This window comes from Plectropomus leopardus, chromosome 11, assembly GCF_026936395.1.
Source record: "Plectropomus leopardus strain MGB_pleo_1.0 chromosome 11, ASM2693639v1, whole genome shotgun sequence".
In the NCBI taxonomy this organism is placed as follows: Eukaryota; Metazoa; Chordata; class Actinopteri; order Perciformes; family Serranidae; genus Plectropomus; species Plectropomus leopardus.
Window position 1 is genome coordinate 19,801,487 of NC_142186.1, and position 23,756 is coordinate 19,825,242.

At 38.0% G+C, this 23,756-nt stretch overlaps 2 protein-coding genes across 4 annotated transcripts; both read right to left on the reverse strand.

Moving 5' to 3' along the window:
* Nucleotides 1–2,957: 2,957 nt before the first annotated feature.
* ethe1 (ETHE1 persulfide dioxygenase) lies at nt 2,958–10,795 on the reverse strand. 2 transcript variants are annotated; one of them, XR_006105968.2, is made up of 8 exons: nt 10,190–10,795; nt 9,076–9,220; nt 8,325–8,473; nt 7,913–8,042; nt 7,631–7,720; nt 6,699–6,815; nt 6,372–6,488; nt 2,958–3,144 (listed from the first exon to the last, which is right to left on the reverse strand). XR_006105968.2 is itself a non-coding variant. In XM_042489909.2 (7 exons), the coding sequence occupies exons 1-7, from the start codon at nt 10,397–10,399 to the stop codon at nt 6,442–6,444; spliced, it is 888 nt and encodes a 295-aa protein (XP_042345843.1). In that variant the 5' UTR covers nt 10,400–10,794; the 3' UTR covers nt 6,075–6,441. The 2 variants fall into 2 exon arrangements, 1 of the variants encoding a protein (XP_042345843.1); XM_042489909.2 differs by lacking the exon at nt 2,958–3,144 and having other exon boundaries at nt 6,075–6,488; nt 10,190–10,794.
* A 786-nt stretch (nt 10,796–11,581) lies between these two features.
* On the reverse strand, nt 11,582–22,423 carry LOC121945411 (transmembrane protease serine 3). 2 transcript variants are annotated; one of them, XM_088084251.1, is made up of 9 exons: nt 21,991–22,423; nt 17,718–17,810; nt 17,292–17,429; nt 16,854–17,019; nt 14,684–14,862; nt 13,100–13,195; nt 12,639–12,781; nt 12,304–12,459; nt 11,582–11,689 (listed from the first exon to the last, which is right to left on the reverse strand). In XM_088084251.1, the coding sequence occupies exons 1-9, from the start codon at nt 22,418–22,420 to the stop codon at nt 11,615–11,617; spliced, it is 1,476 nt and encodes a 491-aa protein (XP_087940377.1). In that variant the 5' UTR covers nt 22,421–22,423; the 3' UTR covers nt 11,582–11,614. The 2 variants fall into 2 exon arrangements, with proteins under 2 accessions (XP_087940377.1, XP_042345503.2); XM_042489569.2 differs by having other exon boundaries at nt 14,684–14,859; nt 21,991–22,420.
* Nucleotides 22,424–23,756: the final 1,333 nt, after the last annotated feature.

Sequence of the window (23,756 nt, forward strand, 5' to 3'; positions counted from 1 at the left end):
TGAAGTAAAAGGCCACTTAAATACTATTAGCGGCAAGCTCCCATGGGAATGCTTTAATATTATGGTGATACAGCGGAAGACTGGACTTATGATGTCAAAATAGAGTGGGAGAACTTGGGCCTGCAATATTTTATAGATAAAGTGAATGGTCAGAAAAATAAGTGATACATTATTATTACAGTGATATAGTGGTAGACTGAACTTTGAGGTTAAAACTAGAGTAGGAGAACCCGGGGTCAGCAGCAATATTTTTACATTTTAAGACAACAAAAAGACAATTTGTCCAATCAGCAACTACTGTGTGAGTTTTTATAGATAAAATGGATAATCAGGAAAATAATTGATAGGCCTACATTATTATTATAGTGATACAACAGAAGACTGACTACTGAGGTCAAAATAGAGTGGGAGAACTCGGGGTTAACTGCAATATTTTTATTTATTTATTTTTTTCACATTTTAAGACAACACAAGTCAGAAGTGCTATATTTGCCACTGAACTGTGAGCAGTAGATGCAAGAAATAGAGATACTCAAATAAAATACAACTATCTCAAAATAGAATTTTAGTAAATGTATTCAGCATTGGGGAAGCAACTTTGAAACCAGTTTTGCAAGCTACCAGTTTCTTCATACTACAGAAAAGCTACCCAAGGGAGAAATCTAGTTTGGTGTAAGCTGCTACAACTACAAAAAAAGACAAAAAAAAAAAAAACATTGTCAAACTGACAATGAACATGGTATATGATATTATAACTAAATATAATAGAGTCACATTCCAGCAAAAATGCCACTCAGTTAGGTTTATTTCCCACTTGTTTACAGGTCATGTATAAGCCCCAAAAAAATAATAAAGTACTTGGCCAGCAAGTAACTTTTAAAATGGACAAATAGCAATAATCAACACTTATGATTAACTTAATTTAAAAAAGAAAAAAAATGATTTCCTTTAACCTTCCAACATTGTTCATAGTTTAGTAGTTAACTACACTATATATACATACATATATATATATATATATATATATATATATATATATATATTTATATATATATAGTTATAGTTATAGTATAGTTATAGTTATAGTATATAGTTTTATTTTTTTTAAATACATCACCAAACACCAACTGCCAAACTGTTTTATATGAATAGAATTGTATGTCCTGAGGGATTAAACACTTCCCGTGAAACTTTCATGGTGGGCTCTTTCTCATGGTAAGCTCAATGTGATTGTTCAGAATTTGTTGTTTTTTTAGGTCTTTTAGTCCTTTTTACTGCTTTTACTAGATACTACAAAGTATCTACACAGAGGTTCTGGCTAAACTTATGAACAAACTTATGAACACACCAAAATCAAAAGAACAATTTCCCAACTGAGAAAATGGGACCCTGAATGCAACATATGTGTCTGGGAGGAGGGCTGTGTCCAAAATCATCTCCTTGTTCACTCCTCCCTATATATATAAAAAACACTTAGTTTACTTGGAAACGTATGAAACATCATCATTTTGCATCATCACTGCTGAATTGTAAAGTTGCACAACAGTAATTTTCATGTCTATAAAATCTGCTGCATTGTGGGATTGTTAGCAGAAAGTTTTTTCATTGCATCATGAGAATATTTTAGGGTGTCATAAATAAATATACTACTAGATATTCCTACTATCACTGCATTAGAAATCGCGTGACCCGGATGACTGAGAGTATGTACATTTATAAAAAAAAAACAGCGTAAGTCTCTAAAGCAGTCTTATATTGATCCCAGTAGAGATTAAAATACCATTAAGTATTACACAGTCACTGTAACCTTACCACTGAGTACCAGAGCAACGTAAATTCCTGCAGCAAATGTTAGTAATGCGTTGAGATATTCAAGAATACCAAAAACTCCACATTTGTTATTGACATTATAGGAGATAAAAACATTTTCAACAGGTGTACGAAGACTGTGGACTTAAAGTGCATCTCTGTACTTAGTATTAAGTCCCTATAGGAGTATTTTCTTTAGGGTCTACTTGGTAGAATCTGCTCTTCACTCTGAGGGCTTTATCACCCTGACTGGCCTCTTTACAGCTCTTTTTCTGAATGAGCCGATAGCGTAATAGATTCTCTCCTGTGACATGTGGACGGTGTGAGAGAGAATGGGCAGCAGGTTCATGGTGGCACAGTGTAAGTGGGCTGAGCGAGAGACTGAAAAGAGGTTGGCAGATGGATGACAGAAACTGGGTGAAAGAACAGCTGGCACCTTCGCTTCCCAGCAGCAAAACAGGATCGAGAGAATGGGACCATTTTACGCAGAAACCACTGTGTCTCTGAAGCAACATATCTTAAGCCTGACAGTGACAACAGTCACACACACCTCCTGTTTTGAATAAAAAACAATGCAGGTGTCTGTTGGCGAGGACACAAGGTGAAGCAGAGGCTGTATAAATCATGTTGTTTGTCTTAAGTGCGGATGGAGACAGCTGGTACATGGTGTGTTTGTGCGTGCTGACAGTATTAACTTGCATGTGACCAGCCGACACCCACTGACAGATAAACTTTTCCCTAGCCGATACTTTCTTTTAATCTTACACAAGTCTTATTCTTTATTAAAAAAAAATGGCTGTGCGTCTTTTGAAGAGTTTAAACCCTTGCAGGCATTTCCAGACCCAAATATAAAAAGACTTTCATACAATGACCCACCCAAATAACAATAAGAATGGCAGCTGAAAGGAATTGGATCCAATTAAATACAGCATGCTGACATACTGTGTACCGATCCAACCCTTCTCCCCTGATACCAATACATCAGCTATGCAGAACCCATATACTGACGTAATAACAGTGCTCTTTGTTTCCCTAATAGAAAATCTGTATACCTCACTGTGTAAAGCTCACTGGAATGATTTCTACATGATTTAACATAAGGATAAGGATCGCTGCCCTAAAGATTTTGAAAGAATGAATATAACTAATGATTTTTTGATTTTTTTATTAACATTACACTGACAAAGTCACTGTATTTAATGTGGATTTGTTACAGCATGGCCAATACAGCTTCATAAGGTCAGTCTCACTACAATCTGGCACATCAGATCAGCACTCCCCTGTGAACTGGTAAACAAAGTCCATTGCTTTGATGAGGATCCTCCCCAATCATTACTATAGAAAGACAAGAAATATACAAATCAGTTGTTTGATAATGTTCTAAAGTAATCGAGAACACCAGGTCTCTCCTAACATTGTCTACTCTTATTGTGATGGCCCACTGGTGGCAAATGCAGATCTAAAATACAACTGTTTTCAAAATGTACATATTCACTCATCAAAACAATAAAACTGCTTTACATTACCTGCATTACTGGCTCCTCAGCTATGGAAAAACTTACCACTAAGCATCAGATCCGCTGACTCTGTTCACACTTTTAAATCACGTTTGAAAACGTACTTTTATAGTTCGGTTTTTCCAAATAGTTGATAGTCTTACATTATTTTACTGTTATATGTAACTTATTATTATTTCTTGAGTTTTTTTGTCTATGTTTATGCATTAGCAGATATGTATATATGCAAGTATGCATACATATATGTATTTCTTTATGTGTATATGTAGGTGAATGTATATGCATATGTTTCATAATTATTGCTTTTGGTTTTTGGACAGCACTTTGTGCTTTTGCTTGAAAAGTGCTCTACAAATAAATGTTATTATTATTCATTGTTATTATTATTATTTAACAAATTTTAAACAAAACTGTAAAATTCCTCCCACTTTAACAGGCTTGGATGGTGCTTCCCCCTAAGGCAATCCTGACAATCGCCAAAACCAGAAAAAATCTGACCTATTTAAATGAATTAAAGTCACAAAATTAAAGTGTCATCTTGTATGGCTTGTATCATATTGGCAGAAAAGTTCATTTTGGGCTGGTGCTGATTGACCAGCCCAAAATTATCTGCAAATAGTGATGGCATGCGGATATTAATGTGCATCCCTAATTATTGGGTTTCTTAAGCATGGTAATATGTAGTAATTAAAGAGCTCTTGATTCTTTCAATATAATGTTTATGGGTTGCTGCAAGGAATTGTACGTTTCCTGTAAAGGTAATAATGTTATGATCTTGGAATGTTAAGGGTAAATTATGCAGGGTTTTCCAAAAACAAACAACATAAACCACGTATAAACTCATATAAAGGTAATCCCTCTCAACCATTATTTATCCCCCACTAGAAGTGTCTAGCAGTGTATTAATCTCCACAGACCCTGCCCTCTGCCTTTGGTTTCTGTTTTTTATTATTATTTTGTATGGATTTGGGGTGTTTATGGGTGTGTAGCTCCCTGCCAAAAACAACTGTATAAAAAGGTAGCTAACAGAAACAGTAGAAGCAACACGCATCCAAAAGGAAGCCAAAAAAATCGCAGACACAACACAGAAAAAAATACAGAAAAGAAATGCCAAGCGGACACAACTTGTTCAAAACAAGAGTGAGTGTTTGGCTTTCACTTTTGCTGGCAAGCACTAAAGAGGGGATGGGGATGTTTTCTGTTGCATAGTTAGGTGTTATCTTAGTTTGTTTACGTTTCTGCTTTTCAATTACAGCAACCGTAACGTTCAAACAATCATAGCTTGTAGTGTACATACAAGCAGCATAAGGAGGAGGAGCCAGTCCGAATGTTGTGTTTACAAACAGTAGCCAACAGTTCCTGCATAGTCAGCCTTAAGCAATTTAATACTGTACTTCCATATAGGTAAAGGACCCACTTAAGACAGTGAAAAAAATAATGGTCAAAGTTTTTAAAGCAGGGGCAGAAATTAGGGCTGCCCCTTGACAGGTGGAGATCGAAATCATCAGTCGGAGACCCTCAGTCGACTGAGAGTGATTCAGTTGTTTTTTTTCTCGGTGCAGTGTGCACTGTTTGATACTGAGACATGCGGACACAAAGGCAGCTTCACGAGGACGAGAGAGACCTTCTGCTTAGTAGTGTTAAATTCACTGCTACTTGATACAACACAGTCTCTGGCTTTTGTTTGATATCCACCAACAGCTTGATGACTATATTACGTGTGCACACCCCTGTCACGCTGAACGTCCCCCGGAGCCCAATGAAAGTGTAAAACTTTGTATGGAAAACAAAATGACTCGTCAAAAATTCATTCTGAACTGCCAAATCCTAATCGACTGGCATAATTCTGTTACAGTCTGTTACAGCCCTAGCAGAAATATCCTGAATTCTGGTCACTCATATAGATCAAGATGCCAAAATGTTGTTAGAATCTACATTTTATATAATGAAGCTCAAAGCATCTCTTGTTAGACCCTGCATGGTTGGTTAACAACCATGTCCTAACTTCAAACTCCACACCCCAAGTTTCACAATTGTTTTTACATGGTAAGTGCACCTTTCCCCAAGACAAAAAAACAATAAGATGTGTACATCTGTAGACTGCTCCTTTAAATCCTAGTAAGAGCAAAAATCTGAGGAGGAACAGTCTGATTCACTTGAACACAGCACAGCTGAAACATTTCGATACTGGCCCTTAAAAGCCTGTGATCAGCCCAACACCATCATACGGCATACTATCACATGAGCACATTTCTCTGACAGAGGTATTTGGCTGAGCCACGGGCCGACACTCCCAAACAAACCTGTCTTACTGGCTGGTGAGCTGTTACACGCAGGCTGAGAGCAGCACGTACAGAACATCTGGAAACCCATAAGCAAACGTCACTGTGTTGATACTTGGCATGGATGCTCTTCATATCTTACTGGGATACAAACACGTGACAATAACACGCAGTCAATGGAAACTTGGCTCTCAAAAATTCTGAATGCAAATAGTGTAGTTTCAGTTTCCTGCTATGCAAAAAGCCTGTGGCTGGCAGCAGTCTGAGTGGTGTGTGTCTGTGTGAGTGTGTGTGAGGCCTTGGCTCAAGGAGTCCGGAATCACTGGGAAGGCCATGTGGAAGAACTCAATTGTCCCAGTTAAGCATTCATGAATACTAAACCAAATCTTGAATGGAACATTCCTATCTGAGCTCTCCCTCTCGTAAATTCCCCCAGGATTCATTATAACAACACATCTGAACAGAGTCAGTCACATTTAAATTTAATTAAAATACAAAAAATATATCAATAGTGGTTTTTCCTCATGTCAAGATCTTTAGCACTCAGTCAAAATAGATTTTATTTTATTTTAAGCATCATCACAATGATGTCAGTATTCCAAATGATAGCAGCTATTCAAATATACATAATTTACATAAATGCACACAATAAAGCACTTTATAATGACTTCTTTTGTTAATTCTGCTCAGATAGAAACATGTAAATGTTAATCACTTTTCTATGTGCAAAATCAGGAGTCTTGTATAGCATGTGTACACATACCTGGCCATTAAAGCTGATTCTGATTCTATGATTTGTTGATTTGATTAAAATTCTTCTTTTTGCAGGACATTCAGACTTCGTGTACTCCACAAACCAGATTAGCAGGCACTGAGATATCTGCAAAAATAGAAGAGAAGTATGTTAATAGAAATAGAAATATGATCACAAGCAAGATATTTCATTTTCTACATGAATCTGTGTACTGAGGTGTTACAAACCTAAAAATGTTTTTTTGGGGGGGGTGGGGGTCTGGCACAGGAATTAGAATTACATTTAAAAACAGCAGATGGATGGAGGTTGGACTGTAGAATAATTAGTTTTTGATACCTATTTTCTTAGGTTTGGGGAGATTCAGGTTATTCATGATGTTCACAAACTCTTCCAGGCTTTTGGTCAAGCGTGGGTTAAACTTGCGCTCCTCACCGACCGTAGACACCATCTGACCTGATGCGCAAAGACAGAAACAGCCCAATATGTCATTTGTGGTAAATGTGGTGTTAATGTTTACCAGATGTTGAACCTCACTGATCAAACAAAATAAAATGTAATATTCTGTGAGTACCAAGAAATCACATGGTTCTGCTAAGCACACTGTAAATACTTTTGACACATATACACCGATGTGTCAGCACACTCACTTCAATCAGATATCAGCTTTAATATCAGTATACATCAAATACTGTAAAATTTTGGACTGATATTTGACAGATTGTGGAATGGCATTTTTCTGATCTATTTTAATTTTATACAAGTATAAATGAGGAACAAGTACATTTAATCAAAGACTATAATTGACAACAATTCTGATGTACTTCTACCTGGATTGAGTATTTCCATTTAATGTTACTTTCAATAATATATTGTAATGCAGAAATATAATGCATAAGTGACTGAATTTGCAGAAGTGAATTTTAAGAAAAGTTTGATGCTAACCCTTTTGTACTTTTACGCCAGGCGATTCTGAATACAGGACTTTCTCTTGTTACAGATCCTTTTTACACTGAAATATTGCTTCTTTTCCCAACTTTGTTAAAAGGTATAGTATTACTATGAGAGGCATGTCGGAAAAGCCTCACTTGTTTGCGCTTCCATTTATACAAACACTCACTCATAGCAACATGTGTATCACATTAGTATTTGCTGTTATAAATATACTGGCAACAGCTTTTGTGCTTGTTTTTAATATCTATTTGCATACCAGCTTTTACATCAGTGACCCCATAAAATATAATATTCAGATTTGTGGCTTCTCAGCTAACCTTTGTAATCATGTGCTGGGTAGACAAGGCAGTGGTCAGGCAGAGTAAAGATCTTCTGATGGACTGACTCATAGAGCGTCTTAGGACAGCCTAAAAAATTAGACAACATTTTGCAAGATTAGATGATTCTAGTACAATAAAAGATGCAATACTGCCACCTTGTGTTCTTTTAGCAGCACTAGAAAAACAAATGGCTCCTATTTCAGCCAGTGTGTCAGGAAAAGTAGGAAAAGCTAATAAAATAAAGTATTTTATTAGGACAAAGTAAAAGTGCATATATACCTTGTTGGAAGTCTGTCCTGCCACAGCCTCTGATAAGCAGAGCGTCCCCAGTAAAAACCATGCTCTGATCCCCTGTCACCAGCGCCATACACCCATCAGTGTGTCCCGGTGTATTTCTCACTGTCAGATACTACAGAGGGAGACATGTTAAACAGAATTTTATCAAGCAATTTCAACTGAAAAGATTTCAGTTCTTCACAGGGCAATAGATCATGTAGATACAAAATACAAAGTGTAGAACAGATATGTCCATATACCTTGTCAAGCTGAAACAGAGTCAAATCAAGACACAATATTCTTAAAAAGACTTTCAAAACTACACTGTAAGCAAACTTTCATTTATTTTTTTCCTCAAATGGGGGTTGTTTGGATCAACTTAATGCAATAATAAAAAGTAATATGTTCTCCTTACATGTTTTCCAAAGGTGATCTTGTCTCCCTCTGACAGGAGGATATCTGCAGTGGCACCGCTGAATTTGGAGATTGCACTTTTCAGCCCAACCAATCTTTTTTTCATTAGCCCAGTGCTTGTGATGTGGTCCGCATGGCAGTGGGTGTTCACTGTCAGAAAAAGAAAATCATATTTTACCAAATCCTTCGTTAAAATTGCAATATTATCATATAAATAAAGAGTGGTGGAGAAGCTTTGTGATGACATGAAGGCCACTGTATTGGACATTAATCATTAATTAACATACATAGTATATTGTATACAATTTCAGCATTGTGTTACATATAGCAATGTTGGAAAAACTCAAAATACAAAAGTGTGATGTTTCCAGCCACACTCCCCAGTTCTATGAGTTTTTTTAAACATAAGTAACTTGCAGTCTACAGAGTGCAACTGTGTATCAGCCTGACCTAACTGAGCTCATAGTCTTAGAGTAAGAGTTCATATCAGTCATCATATTTATAATAACCTATATAATAACCTTGCACCTGTGCAAAGTTATCTTTTACTTTGCAAATCAGCAAAAGAATCTGAAAAGTTTTCTCCAAAACTAAGTGTTCCAGTACAGTAGTCGAATGTGCAGTGGAGATGTTTGTACATAAACAAAAGAAAGGTTTGGAAGATCAAACAGATGGGACACTGACATCTAAAAGCTGTCTAAACTTACAAAATAGCAGTCATATCTACGCCCAGCCACTGTAAGTTAAGATACCTGCCACTTTTAGATTGAGCCCCAGTTCATGTATGAGCTTCAGGTCCCTGTCAATGGTCTCCAGCACAGGATCGATCAGTATCGCCTCCTTGGTCTCTGTATCTGCCAGCAGGTAGGTGTAGGTGCTGCTCTCAGACTCAAACAGCTGAACAGATTAAAAAGGTGAGGTGAGGGCACAGGCGTGACTCAGCAATAAATTACAAAAGGATGGATGGCAATGATTCACTTCCTTCCTGCCACGCTCTGGTAGTAATGTTTGAAAGTGTCTGTTTGTAATCGTGTGTGACACTGCAAGGGAGCCAAAAGAGTAAGAAAGCAGTGTAACAGCTGGTGATGTGAAGCTACTTGCTGCCAAAGCCAAAACTGTGCTTTTGTAATATTTATAAAGTTTGCAATGTTAGGGATGAATATGTATTTAGTGTTTATAAGCCAAGGATTTGTGTCCACTTCTTACCCAAGAGAGGGGACCATACAATACTTAACAACCTCAACTCAAGGTCCTGTCAAAAAAACTCGCTCGTTTTGGGGCTTTTAAGTGGACCACACAGTCCTCCTCAGCAGAGTTTGGTTGGCTGCCATGTAAACATCGACCATGTGATATAGTTGGAAGCTGCAAATAAGTGGATGTTGAGTTGAGATTGTTTTATCTGTTAGATCCAAGGTCAATAACAACTCATCTGTCCTCTGCTGTAATGCTATATCAGGCTGGGCAACATGCATGCATTCATGTCCATTGCAGTGTTATCATGTGACCGACAATATATTAAAATAAAGTACGTTACAGGCCATCAGGTTTGCAACGTTATTGCAACAACATTGAGAAGATTTAGGAAACTAACGGGTGTGTTTGACTGAGAGAAAACACCACCACAATCCCCATACATGAATCCCATAACTTCGTTTGGCCCAGTTTAAACAAGTTACAACGTTAAATGCAACTTAATAGTAAGATAATTTAGCTAACTGCAAGCTAACTCCGCCTAGCTTACTTCCAACTGACGTTGACGTTAGCTAGTGACAAATGTATACATTGACATTTAAAGCACTTTTTCTACCTGACAAAACACATTTAATTGAAGAGAAATAACACATAGCGTTACAAATATGAACCTACTTGTCTGAAGAGCAGTCCTTCGGTCAGCGCCATCCTGGAGCAGTACGATCTGCTGGGAGCTCGCAGCGGTTCAACGCCAGCACTCACGCCGCGACAGAGGCGCCTGCTCTCGGCCAAAGCGTAACACGAGCGCTCGGTGTTTCCTCCGAGGCGAAGCGTGAGAGCCAGAGCCCGCTGAACTGGTTTCACTCTGCTTATTACCGAGCACATATCGTTTGTCGGTAATTGCTTTTACTGCACTACCAAATAATTGTTTAAAGTGAGACAAATGTCCTGTTTGAAGGCACCAGAGAGGCTGCCGCTCTGAGCCGGTCACGATATGCAGCCGCTTTGTCCCCGAGTTTGTGGAGGGTAATGTCTAGTCTCCTCCAAGATATCGCACAGTTTAGATTAGCCTGAATGCTCTGACCTTGTATGAACCAAGAGATAATAGCGGTGTTGCAGTATCACTCTGTTTTACAGCGGCTGTAACTGCCATCGCAACGAGATGTTAACATAATCCACAGTCCAGTAGGTCAACTTCCTCCACATGCATGTCTGAGGGTAAGATCCTGCACCAGTCATGTGTCATTACCGGTCACTACTGTCCATTGTGGTGCACGAGCATCACTCAAGTGCGCTCATAAACGCGCGCATGTGCACAGCAAGTACACAATAATGTCTTGACTGTAGCAGTTGCCTACGTGACTTTGATCAGGAAGTCTCATATCACCCAAAATAACGCTGGTTACAATCATGGACGTATTAAAGAAAGTAAACGCAGCATAAAAGATGCTGTCACCTGACATACAAAGACATATGAGTTTGACATTTCAAGCCAATAAATTATACATTAAAGGTCCCATATTATGCTACTTGTCAGGATCAAATTTTAATTTGGTGTTTCTACTAGAACGCGTTTACATGCTTTCATGTTCAAAATTCTATTTAGTTTTTTAATAATGTCTGCCTGAATACACTTGTATTCACCCTTTGTCTTTTTGTTTTAGCATTCCTCCTACTAATAAAGCCCCAACTGCTTTAATTTGGTCTGCATTTCCTAGCCTTCCACATCTGGGTTGTTCAGCCCTGACAAAACATAGCAAAATGTTTATTTAAACAGAAATGGTGGTGGGCTGAACACCCTGTGTTTAGACACTGCCAATACTAACACTGATATTTAATAACTGAAAGTGATAACTTTATAGCCTAGACATGTTATTGCTTTGTTTGTTTTGTCATAAACACATGACATAGACAGACATTTTTGGTAGGGATCCTGAAAATTTGTTACTTTGACAAAGAAAAAGAGACAAAAAAAATATGAAAGCAACAGAGTGGAACACTTTCTAAACCTATAACAGTATAATGCTTTTTGTTAATTTTATTTTATTTTTTTAGAAATTAAGCAGATACAGTTGATTTGTGTCTTTATTGACAACTGTCTCAGTTATGAGTGCCAGGTTCTTGTGAGGTGTCAGTCGTGGCCGTTGTAGCTTCCTCAAATTCTTCTGGTTTGTCCTGCACCAAAAAAAAAAAAAAAGGAAAAATGCCAGCATCAACCTCAAATATAGTTTATTATATTTCCATGAAGGAAATTTAAGTGTATTATGTGACTTCTGAAAAAAAAAAAGTCCAGCAAGGTATAAAAAGTTACAGCCCTTTGTCTGTACAACACGATCTCATCAAGCATGTCTTACTGAGCCAGTAAGTGTATTTACTGTCCCACCTGTTTTATTGCATTGTTTCTCCATTATTTGTTATTAAAGAAACTGCTTCTGCCCCGACTTGCATGAACACAATTGGAGCATGAATTTGATAAACTTTAACCTGGGTTGAACAATAGATTATGGGAAGGACGAGCACATAAAAGATAGCACTCGTAGAGTATGTGACAGTCCCAAGAGTTATGACGTAATCCAGTTTTATCCCTATAACCTGCTTTATAGGATCAAAAGAAGTCAAACTGCTCTCCCTCTCAAGTTCATGGTGCAAAATCAAAGCTCCAGGTTTTGTCACAGTCAGTGTTCCTCAGTCTGATATAATCTGCATTTAAAAATTGAGCAAGAACATCAACAGTTTGGGACAGCTTCAACATGAAACCACAAAACAGGGACTTTCACTTTATACAGTACCTCTACATATCTTTGAACCCAGTGGATCAGTTGGGTTACTCTGCTGTAAACACCTGGTTTGTTGCGCCGTCCACAGCCCTCTCCCCAGCTCACCACCCCTGCCAACCTCCAGTCCCCACTGGCTGTCTCACACACCAGGGGCCCACCACTGTCTCCCTTAAAATTGGAGCAAATCATTGAGCCAAAATTATACTCCAAGTTTTGAACAATGCTTGCACACTTAATGGTGACTGAAATGATGCAAGTCTGACCTAGGACATCTATTGTAAAATGTATTCTCTATAGACCTGTATCAGCTAGGTTTATATGGAGATTGTTTATCGCTAAGTGTGTACCTGGCATGAGTCCACTCCTCCCTCCAGAGTGCCAGCACAAATCATACGAGGAGTCAGGAACATGCCGTAGACGCTCGGGTGGGAGCAGACAGGTTGAGCTATGACCTTGACCTGAGCCTGCCTCAGCTCATCTGACACAAAACCTGACAGAGAGCAGAAAGAAGAGAAATGAGAGAAGAAAAGACTAATTGTGAGTGTGTCAAAGGGAGGTTAAGAAAATTTGTATGAATTACTTACTGCAGCCAACCAGCCTAGGAGGGAAATTATTTGAGGAGTTTCTGCATAAATAATTAAAGGTGGGGTCAAATTACTTAGGGGCTTGAGTTGGCTGTGAGGACCATAGGATGTAGGATCAGTTGCAAAGTGATTTTTGTGCTCCTAATTTGATGATATGAGTAAATCACTGCAATAAAAAAGGCCAAATAAAGCATAATCAGAGTGTCTGTGCGAGTGTAACACACCTCCTTCATGAATATATCCCCAGCCTGTGATCCAGCAGGCCGCTCCAGCAGGAAAGGACTCCCTTGGACTGGGTAAACAGACCGGCCGCACCCCACCTACAAACAACACACAGCAATCGGATTGTAACATAATCTTACATTTATCGGCCAAGTCATAAAAACATAAAGGTTATCACATGTATGATACGAGATCACATATTATCAGTTATTTTCTAAGCCAAGTTCCTCTACATAGTTATAAAATGTCAGTCACTTCTCTTGTTTTCCTTACAAGCATGTAAAATTCTTGTGTCTTTTTGTTTTCTAATTAGGCTTTTAAAAGAGTTATACATAAAGATAGTTGTTTGTTGCCAAGTCATACAAGGATCTTGGTTTGGTGTTTTGGTGAACAACATGAACGCAGTAAGAGAAAATACAATAAAGTTAAGCATTTCAGGGTGGCATGGTGCCTTTGTGGTTAGCACTGCTGCCTCACAACAAGAGGGTCTTTGGTTCAAATCCCAGTTAGAACGGGGTTCGGTCCGGGCGGGGGGCCCTTCTGTGCGGAGTTTCTCCCCGTGTCTACGTGGGTTCTCCGGCTTCCTCCCACAGTCCGAAGACATGCAGCTGGTGACTCTAAATTGCCCTTAGGTGTGACTGTGAGTGTGTATGGTCTATATGTGTCTGCCCTGCCTACCCCGCCTTCCGCCTGATGACAGCAGGGATTGGCTCCAGCCCCCCCGCGACCCTTACGAGGACAAGCGGTTACAGAAAATGACTGACTTAAGCATTTCAAAAATCAAGAAACATTGCAATAAAAAGATGAAGAAATAGTTTGAACAGGAAAATGCAAATTTAAAAAAATCCATCTACCAGAACTGTGGGGTATACCATACTGGTATACTGAAGGTATACCAGTAAAACAGAAAAAGTGTTGCAATGCAATATATAAACACCAAAGATCAACTGCATACAGTTAAAATAAAAATTTGTTTATAACTTAACACTGACTTGCAGTATTTGTATAAAGATCTGCTGGAGATTATTATTTTTCTGCCTGACAATAATGATCAAGGATTTGGTCTATGACCCAATAAAAGCAGTCACTACAATTTTTTGGGTCTTATTTTCTTCAGTATGATGGAAACTGTTATAATTCCCCACAAGATTCAACTTTACTTCATTTGTTTGTTTTTACAAAGTAGTAACAGATAAAATTTGAGGCAATCCTCAATCATTTTACTGTGATATTCATGTCATCAGGTTTGACCTAAATTAAGAGTACATTATCTTCATCACCAATCTTATGGTCATTGTCACAATATCCATTATTTTGCTGTTAAATCGTCCTCATTCTTTCCATTTACCACCACTGTTGCACCATATTTTCCCTACAACAGAAGACTGAACCTGAAAATTTTGCTACAAGATAGAACAAATGCCCAAAGATTTAATTTCAGTCATTAACTCAGTTTTGACTAAAATTGGAGTTACTGTGGGGAAGACATGTAAAGGGCAATTTTTCAGGACAATTTATGAAGTGTAACATGGTACATGATGTGCTTTTGCCCAGTCCTGCCAACAGATGGAGCCCCCTCCTCTTACCTTTCATGTCCATGTCAGTGATGGTGCGCAGCAGGCCAACATCATAGTCATTGTTGTAACTGTTGAAGCGAGGGTGGTAGAGGACCTGCAGTGCTCTGTAACGTTTCCCCAGAGAGCTGTCAGCAATACTGACTGTGTCCACCACCACAAGCCAGTCTGCCACTTCAAGCATGTTGCTGCTGAGAGACACAAACGTTTGTGGTCTGAGTTCAAGTTAAGTGGTCCCAGTGGGCACAGATCAATGCCTGTTTTTATCTTACTGTGAGAGAGATTATTGACTACACTGACACAGTTTTTCCTCTGATGAGGTCTGGTCTTGATATGCACCCTGCTGATTGTCAGATGAGAAGTGCAGTGGGTCACTATAATGCCTAAAATAAACCCTTGTGTACTGTTTGTCTTTTTGTCATAAATCACTAGATTATTAGTAGATCGGTATCATAAATTAGTGTGCAACACACACAATCACATCTTTCTTGCCTCAAGTCTGAGTCCAAAAAACTATATTGTAATTAATGCCTGCTAAGCTTTAAAAGTTCTGTTTATTACATTAGAAAAAGCACGCTGTTTCCAGCCTAAACTGGCTCTTTGACTGATATAATAAATCACAACAGAACATTTAAACAGTGTTGCAAGTTTCGAGCAGGATGAAAATTAAACTAATAATTCTAAATGTGTTACTTTATAACATTACTGCAACATATTATTACAATAATATGAAGTCATTGCAATTATTTTATATAACTGCTTAATAGAGGCGAGTGAATCAAAGCTTACCAACCAGTCATGACCAGAAGGCACTCAGTTTTGGTCAGTACTGATTTTCCTTTGTGCTCCAGTGCTACAAATAATTTCAATAGCTGCTTACAGTTTGTTGTGATGCTCAAAATGTCTTTGCACTATTAGCCCCAAATTTGAAGTAAATGTTCAAGAGAAAGAGCCCTCGCAGACAGATCAGTGATGTTCATGAAACTCTGTGGTTCTGGGTGCAAAAGATGCTAATGGGGGAACTGAATTGCTATCATTTTTTCTTGTATCTGCTCTTGACTTGATTAGATGAGAACATCCAAGTAAAATGGAAGCAGTCTGTCTGTCTGCACAGTATGTCTGTCCTTCAGTTATCTCGACAACCATTCATCTGATCTACTTCACACTCAGCGGGTGTATTGCCGAGGACCAGTGTTGAATGCAAGCTCTTGGGATCTTTCAGACATATTTATTTCTAGTGTGTTATGTAAACTCGGTAGTGTATTGAGAAGGGAGCCCGATAACTGTTACACTGCTGAACAGCATACTGATTACAGCTCACTAGCCATCGCTCACCACAGTGCATTCAAGAACGGCATGAAGAACGAGAGACCAGGCATGTTACACTGTAAAAACTCAAACATTTCACGAATTAGTGATGTAACTTTCAGTATGAATGCATTTGTTCCCTGAAATAGCCTGGTCCCAAATAGCTAGCTGCCAGCAATAACTAGGTTTGAGGATGTCCCATCTTGGTGATACTTCACATATTCATCGATGCAGTGTTTCTGCTTGCTGTGGAGAGCTTTCACTTCAAAAACATGAATTCACATGTTAACATGTTTACATGTAGGAGAGACATGTGATCACATGTGACCACATATGAACATAATTTTCTCATGGGAATTTGCATGGCCTCACACAAAAATACCATGAAAGTGTTCTAAAAACCACCTGAACTCATGTACAAATCACATATTTCACATATTTCACATGTGACCACAAGGGTTTTTGCACTTGTGAAATCCATGTGATTTTTATGTAAGGGATCTCACAAGGGAATATCAGGTACTTGATTAATGTTAAATAAGATTAACAGTGACATGACACTCTTAGTCAATTTGAATAGTACGTGATAAAAACATCAAATTCAAATAATTTAAATTCTCAATACAGATTTCCTTTTCTGCATATAAAAAATTACTGCTGACTCAATACTGGGAGCCAAGCTATCACCCTGTTCTGATAAGGCCTGTTTTGAATGGGAACTGCACTAGCAGAATTAACTCTGACTTGACTGATATGGTCTTGAGTGCAGCCCTCCTCACTGTGGATCTGCAGATGTGGTATATCACTACCTGGTTGTATCTGACTCTGAGTTTCCGTATCTTTTTTACTTTCATTCCCCATATCCACCTCTTACTCAGCAAAGCAGTGAGCTGCAGTGATGACCCAGTGAGGGGAGATGATGGCACCTCCACAGACGTGTCTCCCTCTCCAGTGCATGCTGACCTGCCAGCCCCACTTATCCCTGGCTGCAAAGGTCCCTCCAACAATACGCCGGCCATCACCGACCAGAGCTGGACAGTCTGGATGTGAGAGGATAAATAAAATGAATAACTGAATTCAGTAAAAGTACGTTAGCAGTTTAATATAGTAAATGATTCAAATAATATTCCAGTAATGCTCCCTCCACAATCAGGCTATTAAACTTGAGGTATTAACTGCCAGACAGTCTATGGATGTTTAATAATCTTCTGTCTATGATAGATAAGCAGACAATTACAATAGCATGAACATTCAATCCTCGCAGTTCTTAATCAGAGTAATATATATTCATTTTATTCTAATTTTTTAAAACCTGCTGTAATGTTCTCTGTCTGGTTCGCTGGATTCTTCGACAGAACAGGCAGCTGAGTCGGGACACTGCAGTTCCCCTTCACAGCACAGAGAGGAGGAGGCGGTTCCCCTAACTCAGAGGGGAATACCAGGTACTTGACTGATTTCAAGAGAGAAGAAAAACAGTGACATGACAACTTGAATAGTACATAATTTTATCACAAAAAAGTCATTTATCAAGGACACGTATTTTAACATCACCAAATTATTTTGACCCCACAAAATGTTCATTACTGTAAACTCTGGCTCAGTTTTTCTGAAAAATCATTTACATTCATTCAAGATTTAGGAGAAAACTTCAGAGAGAACATGTTTACTGGCATATTGAATTTGTTAAACTCTTTAGCTGGATTTGGTCTTTAACAAAAATTGAAATGGGGTAAATTACCTAGGAGAGCAGAGGTGATGACCAGTTTGAGAATAACAGGGACGCTGAAAAACAGCAGCAACTCACGAGATGAACAGGCTTTAGGCTCTGACTCTACAAATAAAAACAAACAATTAAACAAATCTTTAAATCACATAGTTTCAAGACCAAAGAACATAATCCTCTTTTCTAATTTTTAGGTGTAGGATTGGGCTGTACAAACTGTTCCTGGATTAAGTTTGTGCTTTATCTTTTCTAAATTCTTAGTTACTGCAGATTAACCAAACGAGGCTGCACTTACTTCTTTTTTGGCCACTTGAGGGCAACAGAAACAAGTTAAGATCACTGCATTGACATATTGTCACATTTCAAGTAAATAATTGGCATTTTAGTTGCTAAATGCTCCACTGTGTTCATCAGCTAGTCATCAGCTGTGACTGCCTGTTGTTTGGTGCTCAGCAGGTAGTGTACAGTGTTGATTTGTTGTTACTTTTTTTTTTTTTTTTCTGAAAACAGCCTTTTGTAGCTAAAATGTGGTGTGAGTTAACCAAAAGGAGCTCACATATGCTATTAAGTGCTGTTAACACGAGGGCTGGGTTAAAAGATAATCAGTTATAGCCACTTTAATTAATTATAATTTTGAATAGTTCATGCTAATAGAGAGACTATGAGAATAAACCTTTTATCTTTACAAGTAAACATTATTTTTATCACACATACACACACAAATACACTATAAAACAACAACAAATACACAGCTCAAAATGTATTAACAAACAGCACAGATTAAAATGCCTGACAGAAAAGGTGTGTTGTAAATTATTTCTCAGAACTCTGGACTGAGCCGGTCAGTCTGGTGTTGAGAGACAAGCTGCCCGAGGCTCTCTGGGCCGACTCTGTTAAAAGCTTGATCATCAGAAGGTTTTGTTCAGAGTTCCTGAGTGAATTGAGGACAGAGCACATCCATAATATGAGGTAAAGCATGAGCTGCACGTAATACCTTGTAAAGTGAAAATCAATTTTATGGTTGACTGACAGCCACCCGAGGCAAATGAACACTGGTGTAACGTCGAAGCTCTCAGCAGTTTTTTGATAAAAGCCTCATTGCAGCATTCTGCAGCAGCAGGGGGACTGACGGTGATGTTGTGGTAAATATTAAGGCAAGTCAAACGTGAACTGTGGGGGGCAAGTTATTATTTTTTCGCCTAAGAGACATTTTTATGTGCAACTTATATCAGTTTAGTGCTACCTACTGGGACATATTTTATACTATTGAATATATTCAATATACACCGAGCTAAAATGAAACTGGAGAATAAGCTGATGAGATGGGTTTATCATCGCTTCTCTTTGTGCCTGAAGCTTAGACAGTGGATTGGCTAAAACAAATGAGAAACAAATGATAAACACATTTAACTCCTTATCATTCTTTAACCCTTCGAAACCCAGATCAACATCAGTTTTCTTGTGCTGCATTCAGACACCTTTCAGAATCAGTTTAACCCTTTGAAACCTGAGCAAACTGATTTGATTTCTTTGAGAAAAAAAAAACATGGAGGAAAAGGCAATGACTCACTTGGAAAGAAATGTCACATGAATTTAAAGAATATAGAAAAAGGTGATAAAAAAAAAGACCTCAAAATTAGTTGAAAAAAGGGAGAGGAGTAAAATGTCAACAAAGCTATATCTATATTTACTGTAATTTTACATTTAAATTTTTTATAGAAAAAAATATATACATAGATCATAAGAAACAATAATTTTCAGCACTTTTGGGCATATTTTTATCATATTTTCAGATTTCTTTCTTTTCTTTCATGCTATCTTTTGGGCCACCATGTTTTGGTAAGATGAAAAAAAAACCCAAACAGAACAAGCTTAGAAAGTCTAAACATGCAGCACTTTGGTTTTCTAAATGTTGTGTGCCAATTTCCATTTTAAAAGGACAATGTTGTTCCACCTTGCCACAAGCCAAGATCATTAGTTAGAATTTGATCATTAAAACTGTCCATATGGCTCACATTGCACTGGTAAAAGGCATAATAAAACTAACGTATGATACACCTGAGGAGGATAATTAATATTATAGGTCTGAGAATAGACCTCTGGGAAATGTTTCATCACTTTCACCAGTAGAAAATCATTTTTTTCTATTTGTTAGTTACAATTCATAGGGTGTTGTGAGAAAGCCGTTGCCATGAATCCTCGAAAAGATGCTGTGACCAATAGTACCAAAGGCCATTTTGAGGTCAAACAGCAATAAAATAGATTGCACAGCAGTACTCTCCCATGTTATGGTGTTATTACTGCGGCTGTCAACAGCTTCCTCAGCACTCTGTGTTTTGGTGAAACTCTGACAAATGTTATTGTATCTTTCTCATCTGAGAGCTGATAAGAAACCACTCTGATAGACGGGGGAATAGGAGTCAGGAACTTATGAGTGGCTCTGTAATGGGTCAAGGCTGCTTTCTAAGGGGAGGATGAAAAATAGCTTACACAAATGAATCACAGACATTTTCAGAGGGGAGAGAACAGTGCATAATGAAAACAATCCTACAGACAGTAGCAATGATTTATCTTAAAGGGAAAATGCATGCAGGACACTTGGTGTGCAAAATAAAGTTTGTATTGGACACTGTATCAATATGATTTTCACAGGAGATGGAGCAGTGTGTCTCTAACACCCTTGAAAAATGTTACTATACTTGTTTCAAGTCATGAAATCTTGAGCCAAATCTTGAAACCTGAGCAAATTGTCTTGATTTCCTTCAAAAACATGGGAAGACATTACAAGTTACAAGTTACAAGCTACATGAAAATTACCCTAAATTTAGGGGGAGGGGGGTTAAAAAAGGAGAATAAAACAAACTAAACAAAAAACAGAAACAACATAATAAATAGATATATAGATGAAATTGTCAATAACAGTTATAATATTAATTATAAATATAGTTTTCTGGGCATTTTTTTTCCTATTTTTCATAACTGTCCTCTAATAATTCTCTCTTGTTCCATCTCCTTCATCTCTCTCTTTTTTAAAACTAATTTTCAGGTCATTTACTTCTCTTGAGTTCTAGCCTGACTTATTTTGGTTGGCTGAGTACGATATGTTGATATGGCTCTTTAAGGACGAGATTTATGCCTTCACCAGATTCATTGAAAATGCATGGACATTATGCCAGAAAACACTGTATCCAGTATAATTGTTTATTATTGGTTTGTATATTATGAAATGCTCCTTGGATAATATATATTTTGTTCTGTGGACATATTAGAAAGGGCTACGCGACCATCTTTGTTTTTTGGGGTTTTTTTGTATTGGTATTGTCAGTGTCTTGTAAGCCCATGTGGGCTGGGCACAATTAAGTGCATGGCACTTCAATAAACTAATCAATCAATCAATCAATCAATCAATATTGCAATTTGCGGGACATGTCTTGCAAAGTTGCTCATTGCCTTTTATGTTTTCAAAAGAAATCAAACCAATTTGCTCAGGTTTCAAATGCATGTAGAAGGCATCTGAATGATGCACAAGAAAACTGTCAGTCCAGGTTTCAAAGAGTTAATGTGACTATAAAGGATAAAGCACCTCATATGTCATCAGTGGAAAAAAAAACCACAAAAAAAACAAGAGCACAATTTAAGGATCTGTCTGTGCAGATGCAGAACCTGACAGCGTGTTAAATGTTCATTTATTCAGCAACATAATCACCTCACGTCTTTTACTTTCTGATCTCTTTAATATTCAAGATTTTGGAAACACCTTTCCACATACTTTTGGTCATATAGTGTACTTAAACACAGTTTGAATGTTATCACTCAATTAAAGGTCATTTGGTGATTATCTGCTGCTTTTAACATTAAAAAAGAAAAGAAAAAGAAAGTAGAAAACAAACAAACAAGGAAATTACCTGGAAAAACAGTGCAAAAATTATAATAATTCTGTAACATAGCTTTGAATATGTAATTAGATAATTAAAAATATCATTTTTTCACTCACTTTTTTCCCATAGCTTTAAAAAAAAAATCATTTTCTAAATCTGCTAATTTCTTGCAATTTGCGGGACATTTCTTACCAAATTGCTCTTTTTTTCCTGTTTGTTTTACAGAAATTGCACCACTTTGCTTAGTGTTCAAAGGTTTAAATACCTGTAAGGCGTCTGAGGTGAGGTCGCTCAAGGTTTCAAAGGGCTGAATGCTGCAGTGGTTTGGGACTGTGTTGTTTTAAAGTAGAGTCTATGTCAGGCCTCATTAATACTCAACATCAAACCAACACCCTGAATTATTGCCGTACCTGGCTCTTCATCAGGGAGATCTTTGGGTAACATGAGACCCACTGATCCCTCCTCCAGTGGGCCTCCATCTGACGGTTTCCTCTGCTGGACTTCCTGGGGATTATCACTATAAGGATGTGGTGAAGTTGGGGTTTTTTGATCTGGGGCCTCTGAGGGACCAGAGGGAGAGGAGGAAGTTCCTGGAAGTTGAGGCTCTGATGTTACATCATAAATTGATGGAGGCTCTGGGTGTGTGTTGGCTGGGGGTTTATAGTGAGGCATGAGTGTGAGGACTGTAGAGGGGACCAGAGACGATATGCTCAATACTTCGCAACTGGCTGGACTTTGAAAAGATGTTGATGACCAGTGCTCAAGGGCTGGATAGAGTGATGCAACAACTGGCTGCTGAGCATCAGAAGTGCTGCTGCCTGCTTGGACCTGCAAATCCATACCTGTAAAGCTGCTGGTGTTGGTCTTGAAATGAGCGCTTGTGAGGTCTGATTAGCTGCATACATGTGTTGGTCTGGATCAGATCTGCTGGATTTCAGACATGGCTGACCTGAGAGGAGGGACACCAAAATGGAAAGAAACCCTGAATCCTCAGCAGAGTCCTGCAAAAGGATTAAAAATGACAAAGAAACATGAGTTCAGAATAAAACTAAGGTATTGAGGGCTGATATTCTCAAATAATAGCAAATAAGTCTACAGCCTTTCAAAAGTCTGTTTTATTATCTCGCATTATGCAAATTTGCTTCTTTTGAAGGAAATATCAGATTGGATCTTGGTAATTAAACCTGGTGAAATGATTAGACAAAATTAGAATGGTTTACCTCAAAGAAATTAAAAGTCTGACTTTGATAATATCCAAATAAAAAAATATAAAGCTTTCTCTGAGGAAAATACTGATGAAAGAACATGTAACTCATAAGCAAATACAAAAGAAGGCCAGATAAAGTACTCTCCTAAGAATTACCATAATTAATGCGAATAGAAGTGTTGTGTTGAGGTGTATTGTTTATTTTAAAATATCATAATGCTCTGAAAAATAGTGAAAAAAATGTAAAAAAAAAATATAAATTACTAAATATTATTGAAATTTAAATCCCATAGTATAAAATTATAGAGCTGGGAAAAAAATGCAATAACCAAATATTTTGCACAACAGTCAGCCATCAAACATGCGTGAGTGTGCTCTTGACTGTGCGTAGAGTCAGTTCTCATCTAAGAACAAATAAGGAAACGATGAATGTCAGAATCTTATAGAAATCTGTAATTGGGTTTTTTTAGGTTGGTGAATTAGGCCAACTGGTTGTTGATTATACACACACTCTCTGACCAGCTCACATCTTCAAATCTCATTATATCTGTGTTCTCTAAACATGTTTTCAAGTGTTCTCACCCGAATGTCAGCCGTACAGATTTACACGTGTCAGCCTCATTTGTATGCGCGGGATTATTCATCCGAGTGCGTCTCCTCCACTTGTTATACCAGTTCTGTACCACTGTGGGGAAAAGAAATACATCACTGCCACACCGTCAGTGACAAGACACAGACAACGCCCGTCTGCTCTGCTGCATCTTTAATACAAAGAAATGTGCTCCGCTACTGGGAATCCATTATCTTCAGGTGGCAAAAGTTTCTGCAGTTTGTCAACCCTTCTCTTGCGATTCAACCGCTGTCCTCCTCTTCTCTTCAGTTACCACTTAATCCTTTCATTGTGTCGAGCCCTTCATCATCTTCCTCCTCCTTCCAGCCTACTCTTCTTCCCTCTCCAACTTAATCTTT

Bases quoted from the DNA above. Each gene is read 5' to 3' on its own strand.
- ethe1 (XM_042489909.2), bottom strand. From the start codon at position 10,399: ATGTGCTCGGTAATAAGCAGAGTGAAACCAGTTCAGCGGGCTCTGGCT. The intron at 8,043-8,324 runs GTAAGGAGAACA...CTCCCTCTGTAG, and splicing joins AGATCACCTTTGGAAAACAT to TATCTGACAGTGAGAAATAC. The intron at 6,489-6,698 runs GTATCAAAAACT...CTATTTTTGCAG, and splicing joins CCCCAAACCTAAGAAAATAG to ATATCTCAGTGCCTGCTAAT.
- LOC121945411 (XM_088084251.1), bottom strand. From the start codon at position 22,420: ATGGATTTGCAGGTCCAAGCAGGCAGCAGCACTTCTGATGCTCAGCAG. The intron at 14,863-16,853 runs GTAAGAGGTGGA...TGTGTCTCTCAG, and splicing joins GCAGCTCACTGCTTTGCTGA to CAGCAACATGCTTGAAGTGG. The intron at 13,196-14,683 runs GTAAGAGGAGGG...TGTTGTTTGTAG, and splicing joins CACTGACATGGACATGAAAG to GTGGGGTGCGGCCGGTCTGT.